The 7,602-nt window shown below is 39.1% G+C and overlaps 1 protein-coding gene across 1 annotated transcript in view; it reads left to right on the top strand.

Annotated features, from left to right (window-relative positions):
• Positions 1–2,414: 2,414 nt before the first annotated feature.
• med10 (mediator complex subunit 10) overlaps positions 2,415–7,602 on the top strand; it is a 6,576-nt gene continuing 1,388 nt past the window's right edge. Inside the window, exons 1-3 of the mRNA XM_050035602.1 lie at positions 2,415–2,676; positions 2,765–2,848; positions 4,925–5,027. Of these exons, the coding sequence (XP_049891559.1) occupies positions 2,555–2,676; positions 2,765–2,848; positions 4,925–5,027 (309 nt within the window). The 5' untranslated portion in view covers positions 2,415–2,554. The remainder of the gene's footprint in view (positions 2,677–2,764; positions 2,849–4,924; positions 5,028–7,602) is intronic.

Below are 7,602 nucleotides of genomic sequence, written 5' to 3'. Positions count from 1 at the left end.
TGTCCAGGGACTGTCAGAAATGTGAAAATCCAACAATAATTTCTGTTTTTACAGTTTCTGGCTGTGTTTAATTTTGACATTTCTTTGGCTTCATAGCCTTTATTATATAGAACAGCTATAGTGTGAAAGAGGGGAGAGAGGGAATGACATTAGAATCAAGCCTTTGTCCACTGCGGCAAGGACGTAGCCTTTGTACATGGGACACCTGCTCTACCAGGTGAGCTACCAGACGACCCAATTTTATTTATTTTTAAGCCGCAATAAAAAACCCAAGTCCCTCCCCAGTGCATAAAAAATGATTTGACATGCATCACCCGTTTTGCACCACCCCTCCCCTCAAAAATAACAAACAGTCCCTTACAGCATATGACAATTACAATTAGGACCATAACAGCTCAGCTTAACAGTAAAAATAATTTTAAAAAAAGTCACTAGCAACTTCATAATTATTGGGTGTATATCCTGATGAAAATAGGCAATAATTTTCTGTTTCTTTGTGTTGTTCTGCCTCGATTGATGTGGTTTTGTGTCTTTTTGCAGCCATTTTGTGGGTAACTGTGTGTCTGTTTTGGTCGTTTTATGTCTCTTTGTGTTGTTTTGCCTCACTTTGTAGTTATTTTGTGTCTCTTTGCAGTTCTCTTGCATCTCTTTGTGGCCTTTATTTGTATTTTTGTGGTCATTTTGAGTCTCTTCCTGGTTGGTACATGTTAATTTGAGTGATACTTTGCAGATGAAGGCCAGGGGGAGGGCCTAAGACTTTGGGCCCCTGGGCCTGTGCCTGGTAGGCCCCTTAAATAATACAACATACATCCATGCTGATAATAAAATGCAGGGTTTACAGTATACACATCATACAACCAATAATCTCAGTGCTGCAAGAAAAAGAATGGAAACATGAATGTGTTACAACATTGAGAGCAGTGCCACAGAAAAGAAACATCACTTTTAATCTATAATGACTCTCAGAAACATAGACTATATATTAAAAGGCCAGAAGTCATTTTAAAACTCTATCCCACATGCAAAACGTTGTTGTAGTCCCTAAATATTTAGATTTAGATACCACACCATTCTTGGCTTGTGCATGGTGTCATATAAGCAATATAACATTACTTTTATTTTGAAGGTTCGTGGTATATTTCCTGTTTAATTCTAACTCTCTGCAGCTTTGTGTTCCTGTGTCTACCTAAAAGAAGAAGAAGGAAGCTGCCAGCAGAATGTAATCTCACGTCACTTTCACTTTTAGTCACACATTTACGCCATGCAGTCGGCACATGTATGTACACACAGGAAAGGTTTTCCGGAAGAGATCCCTCATGACTGAGTCAACTGACAACCCACAACTAAGTGACATATTTTAACATTATTTTATATTTAATACACATCAGTAACAGCACAGAAGAACTGATAAACTTTATGACCCAAACACTGAACGCAATAACTGCATGAAGTTGCAGGAAGTGAGTGATTTGGATTCATTTTGAGCTGATCCTGTGAATGTGTCTCAAGAGATGAGTTTTGAGGAACTTTTTATACAATTCTCTGTCTCTGTTGTGTTTTTTTTAATTTCTGACCATCACACACACTTTATAGGCTTCTTTTTTTGGATAAATTCAGTGTTTCCATCTCCCTGATGCTCGGCCATTGTTCCACCAGCGCACTGGTTGTTTTAACTGCGTTCATTCCTAAGTTTATATCTTGTATAATAATCTAAATTTAAATAATATTTTCTTTTGGTTTTCTTCAAAGTAATGGATGAAATACTTAATGTATATGTTAAAACATTTTTCTTGTACCTCTGAAAATAAAGAGGGCCTTCCTTTGGTGACCTGTAATCAGGGTCTGGACCCCAGGCTGGGTACCAGGGCCCTATACTGTGTCTGTTGGGAAATACAGGATGTATTAAAGCCTTTGCCTCAATAAGATAATAAGAGATAGAGAGCCTAATAACCCAAGTGCCAGACTAAAGTAGGCCAGTATCTCTACATTTGTCAGACCTAGGGTTATATTTTTATATGAGGTGTATGCTTTATAACATAGAGCATACAACATTCAAACATATTTGTAAATCAGCATTAAATAAATACTGTGCTCTGTATATTTAGTCATTCAGTCTAGCTGGAGACATTCTAGTGTGTTAATGTTTTTTTTAGTCTTGGATTTGTGGCACATACTTCAACATGAAATAAAATATATATTCTTAATATGATTTCAATAAATAGAAACATTAACATTTACTATTTTAAGTCTTTATTACTGGTTTCGTTTCTCTGCAGTGTTGAAGACAATTCTTCGTCTTGACAAAGAGCTTCTTCCTGTCCGGAAGCACGACACTTCAGGTTGGTTAACGGCAATCTGTCATTGGCTGTTACAGGTTGTTACCTAGGTAACGCAACAGCGCCCACAGCGATTGGCTATGACATTGCCGCAAAGCACTTCGGCGTTGTGACTGTCGTGGAGTCGGTGGCTAACAGTCAACGGTTATTTGACACAAGGATTCTAGTAAACGGAGACATTTCTATTTATTTGAACAGTTTAGTAGCTGTTAATCAAGATGGCGGAAAAGTTTGACAACCTGGAGGAGCACCTGGAGAAATTCATCGAGAATATTCGACAGTTGGGAATCATCGTCAGCGACTTCCAGCCGAGCAGCCAAGCAGGACTCAACCAGAAACTGTGAGTCAGGTTTTTACTGAGGTCGATATAACGACACGAATCTGTAAATAATGACCGTGTTTACATGTTGTGTTGTTGTTTGACTCAGAAACTTCATGATATCCGGTCTGCAAGACATCGAGAAGTGCCGTCAGCAGCTGCATGAGATCAATGTGCCGCTGGAGGTCTTTGAGTGAGTAACATTAGCTGTTATATTATCATACCTGTCTGGCTTTATAACATGGATATAATGTTTTCTTTACACCTGTGTTGTTGTCTGTCATTTCTGTTAATGTATTTGTTGTGTTAAGACAATAAATGTCGCTTTCCGTTAAAGCAACACCAAACCTCAATCGAGAATCTGATGATTTTATAGTTTCAGTCCTCGTCCCCTCCTCTGGTGATGTTTCATGCTACATTTTACTGTTGTTCTGCATAGCTCAGACCCACTTTAAAATTCGGCACACACATCATAAAAATTACATTTTAAACGTCTCCAAATTTTGTTCACCCTTTGTCTTGCCACTTTTTTAAGTGTACTTTATTGGGTGGAGGATTGCTGAAATAATGATAAGAAATAAGCAATCAAAACTTTATTTTTTTAATTCAGTTTTTAATTTTGAAGACATTTATTTACAAATCTACAGACAGAATACAAACAAAACAAACAAGGTACATACAAATTGGACAATTAAAAAAATAATAAAGAAAAATCCCATAATCCCTTAACCCTTCAAGTCTAACCTCCACATCCAAACCCTACCCTCATCCTCTGTCCTTAATCAAAGTACTCTTCAAGCAGTATTGGTCTCAATCGCCATCATGATCCTTCTCTCCTCTTTGCACTTCATCCCACAGTACAAACAACAAGCAACTCTCGGCTTTATAGAATAGCACCAACAAAGGAAAGACATCAGTTTTTAGTTCATGTCAGAACAAGTGAGTTAGTGGTTTAAGAGAGGGGGATAAAAACAAAAACAAACAAATATCATACATACAATCATATATATGCACATCATTTTGACATTAAATAATGTTCCACTGGTGCCCGTGTTTCAACATATTCTGTCTCATTATTTTGCAATCAAAACTTGAAATATCACACAGCAAATCAAAAAGTGACCCCAAATGATTTGGAATATCCATTGTAATTTACATTTTTATTTATATTAACATAATCATTCTAACACGCTGATTTTATACAAAAATTCAGATGATATAAGAGGAGTCAGAGTCAATAATAATAATTATTCCAATAATTATAATAAAATAAAACAAATTTGTTTTCCCACAAGTCATCAACAGCCCCTCCTGTGGCGGAAGGTTGCCTCGTTCTTTTTAAACCAAAAAGGTTCCGCCAATATGTCTACCCCTACACGGCGTAAAATTGGGCACCTTGGATCAACTCACCAGTCCGGCTCTGTGTGTCTAAACGCTCGCAGCTTGCCGGCAAAACGGCCCAACATTCACTGAAAATCTGGCAGTGTAAAAGGAGCTTGTGACTCAGAAGTAGAGCGGGTCGTCCACTAATTGGACCAGGTATAACTGGGCAAGATACTGAACCCCAAATTGCTCCGGGTGGCTGTTCCATCGGTGTGTGAGTGTGTGTGAATGGGTGAATGTGACTTGTAGTTTAAAAGCGCTTTGAGTGGTTAGAAGAATAGAGAGGCACTATACAACTGCAGTCCATTTACCATTCATCATTTACATTCTGTCACCTGGTACCCTCCACCACGTGTAAGATGTTGCACCTCCAATGTGAGCCAGAAATATCTGCGATAGTCTTGTTTGGGGAATTATTTACCCTGGCAGTCATGTTTCCAAAGGCAGCAGTCTCTGTTATGAGTTTAAGTTTCTCTGTAAACTCCGGCTCATGTGGACTCTTCCAGTTGTGTTGAACAAGCCAACGCTACAATAAGACCTGTTACTGTCGATCCAAACTGTCTTTAAGTAAGACCTGCTGGCACAACAGATTAATCTCCTTATAGACATATTTTTGGGGATTCTGGTAGAGGTTGGTTGAGAGTTTTCAGTACCACCATCCAAAAGCCAACACCATGGGACAGACCCACAGAGCATGGAGACATGTACCAATTTCTCTAAGACATTTCCAGCATTTAGTGTCCTCGGTCAGACACATTATAAACTATGTGTTTTTGCCAGTAAACAAGGCCAGCTTACCAAATGTAGCTGCTGGAATTCATAATACCTTATATGTGCTTTACAGCTTCACTGTTCCCTTGACTGATACTAAGCCTTGTGTTTGTAGATACATCGACCAAGGTCGAAACCCTCAGCTGTACACCAAGGAATGTCTGGAGAGAGCCCTGGCGAGGAACGAGCAGGTCAAAGGGAAGATCGACACTATGACGGTAAGAGATAGTTCCAGGGTCACTGAGATTTCCCACCAATGCCACCGCGAAAACAAAGAGCCAACAGACTCCTTCACTGATTAAATGCTCCCGAGCATACTTAGGAATTTCTTAAAAGATAAAAATGTCTCTTTCAAGGATCATCGTCATTATACAGAGAGCCACGTACTCGAGTCAGCCCTCTCTGTTAAAGTGGCCTCGTTTATTGATGATGAATTAATTGTCCTTGGACAAATCTTTCTGTTGTTCAGGAGAAGCTCTGCTCCATAAATCAGTTGTTTGATATATTTATTATATTCAGACGTGTCTAGTGTTATAATGACATGCAAGTTTATCACTGCCGCCATGGCCATGAAATTCCTGAAGAATTTATGGAACTAGAAAAACAGTTTTCCAGGCCTGGAAATGGTCTGGAATGAGCAGAATGTTCTGTGAATAAACATCGTTTTATCTAATGTGTAAAATGTCCAGCGTTACGTGTCACACAATCCTTGTATCACTAATTTAAAATCTAGGGCTGCATTGAGTGACCACTGAAATGCCACCAGTGTCACGTGATACACATAGACCTCACCAGCACTGTGGCATCTCCAAGGCCCTGGAAGAACTAGCGCTGTCACATCAGGAGAGAAACAGGGAAATGCCAAAAGTTTGTTGTGTAGCAGGTTAACCAAGGCTTTCACACTGAGATCTGAGGCACATAAGATGCATGAATATTCACTGTCAGTGTGGTAAATGTCTAAATGATGTTACTACTGATGGATAGCTAACGTTAGCTTGAGTGGAAAGCTGCTGCAGTACAGTCATACTGAATTGCAGCATCAGACTGTCGTCTCTGACTAATTCTCAGCCTGTAAACTGTCGGCAATTAACAGGTTGGTAATTTACAGACTAGCCTGTAATTACAATATATATATATATATATATATATATATATATATATATATATATTGTTAACGCTTTAAAGAAAAAAAGATTGCTATGCTACGAAGTGTGAACATACACCGGCATCCAAAATAATCATTAGCAAATGTAATCATTATCATAAATACACTTAACAGCCAGTATTATTACCACTGGACAAAGTACAGGGGTGTCTGAAGTTTTCTGAATGGGGGCCAGATTAGATGATGTAAATGTAAAATACTTGAGAGCCAGCTGCTTCTTTCATCATATGGATTATTGAAAAAACTTTCCACCACTCCTGAAAGCGGTGTCTGTTGCCGTCGACTTTCCCCTTCTTTGCAGTGGCCTTGTCGGCTACCTACAGCTGCAGGAAATGTGTCTGCTGTTTGGGAACTGTTTGTTTACTTGTTTACTGTCAGTTTATGTAAAAACATTAGTTCCAGGTGCGTAGTTCCTACCTGGTGCATGTCTACAAACTTCATGACAGCCTTGCCATTGTGTGGTGAACAGACCAATATTGTGTGGTGGGCCACATATGTTGAAAGACGAGCTGTGGATCGGCCACGATTGGCCCCTGAGCCGAAATTTGGACATGCATGCTCTAGTACTTGTGTTTTGTCCAAGTGTCGCTGTAGCCCAGCAGAAGACATTGCTCCACTGCTATGTAGGTAGATTTAGTGTCAAACACCATACTGTCTATTTCAACACCTTTAAATGTATTAAAAAAGTGGAAAACTAGAGTATTTTTTAAGTGTCGCGTGGACTTTATCACTGTTGACTGTTTTTGTAAAGTGGTAGTTTGCGATAAAAAGGCCATAATAAAGTCCTAATATAGAATGCTATAATAAAGTCAATAAAAATGTCCCAGTATAATATGTCGTAAAGGAGTCATAAAACAGTCGTGGACACTTTTCCTGTGTGGCTGGCTGGCTCTTTACAATGCCTCTCAGTCATCAAAACTTTGAGAACCTCTGATCTGTGATCTTTGTTTAAAGAAAACTCTAAAATGGCCTTTTACATTTCCAAAAACTTCTCATGGGGGAAATTCCCCCCAACTCCCCTGGAGGGTTTTGGTTGCACAGGGTGTTGTTTGAAAATGCCCCCCAATGACAAGTAGGTGATTGTGGCTCTGTTTACAGACAACAGTTAGCCCGACAATACTGTTGATTTAATCAAATATACATATTTGATTAAATCAACAGTATCATGAGCTGGACATTCATTCATTCATGGTGAATGAAGTTGTGATTGATTAAAGTTATGTTAACGCCCAGGTTCAGGTAAGGTTGCAAAACAATCATTAGACATATCTGTAAAACAAACGGTTGTTAACAAGAAATAAATGTGTACAAATTTTAATCGACATACACGTCAAATTGCATCGACATCGACAGGATCTTTGGTTTTCTGTCTTCCTAAAAGGGGCGCAGCTTTGACTTTCTGTCAAGTACCAGTATGTGCTGGTCCAATCTATTGACCTTTCACTAAGCCCCGCCCCTTTGTGATGGTCCCACAAGCTGTCAGAGTAAGCATGGAGCCCACACTGTAACTAACTGCACTCCCTGAAGAAATATGATCATGTTTTTGGAGAAATGAAAGAGTGATGTCAGAGAGCAGCAGACAGAGGGGTCTACAGTCTGTGTTTGAAGGATATATCCAGGATGTCAAA

The sequence above is a fragment of the Epinephelus moara genome, chromosome 22 (genome assembly GCF_006386435.1).
Source record: "Epinephelus moara isolate mb chromosome 22, YSFRI_EMoa_1.0, whole genome shotgun sequence".
NCBI classification, from domain to species: domain Eukaryota; kingdom Metazoa; phylum Chordata; class Actinopteri; order Perciformes; family Serranidae; genus Epinephelus; species Epinephelus moara.
This window is presented reverse-complemented; position numbering and strand designations above follow the sequence as displayed.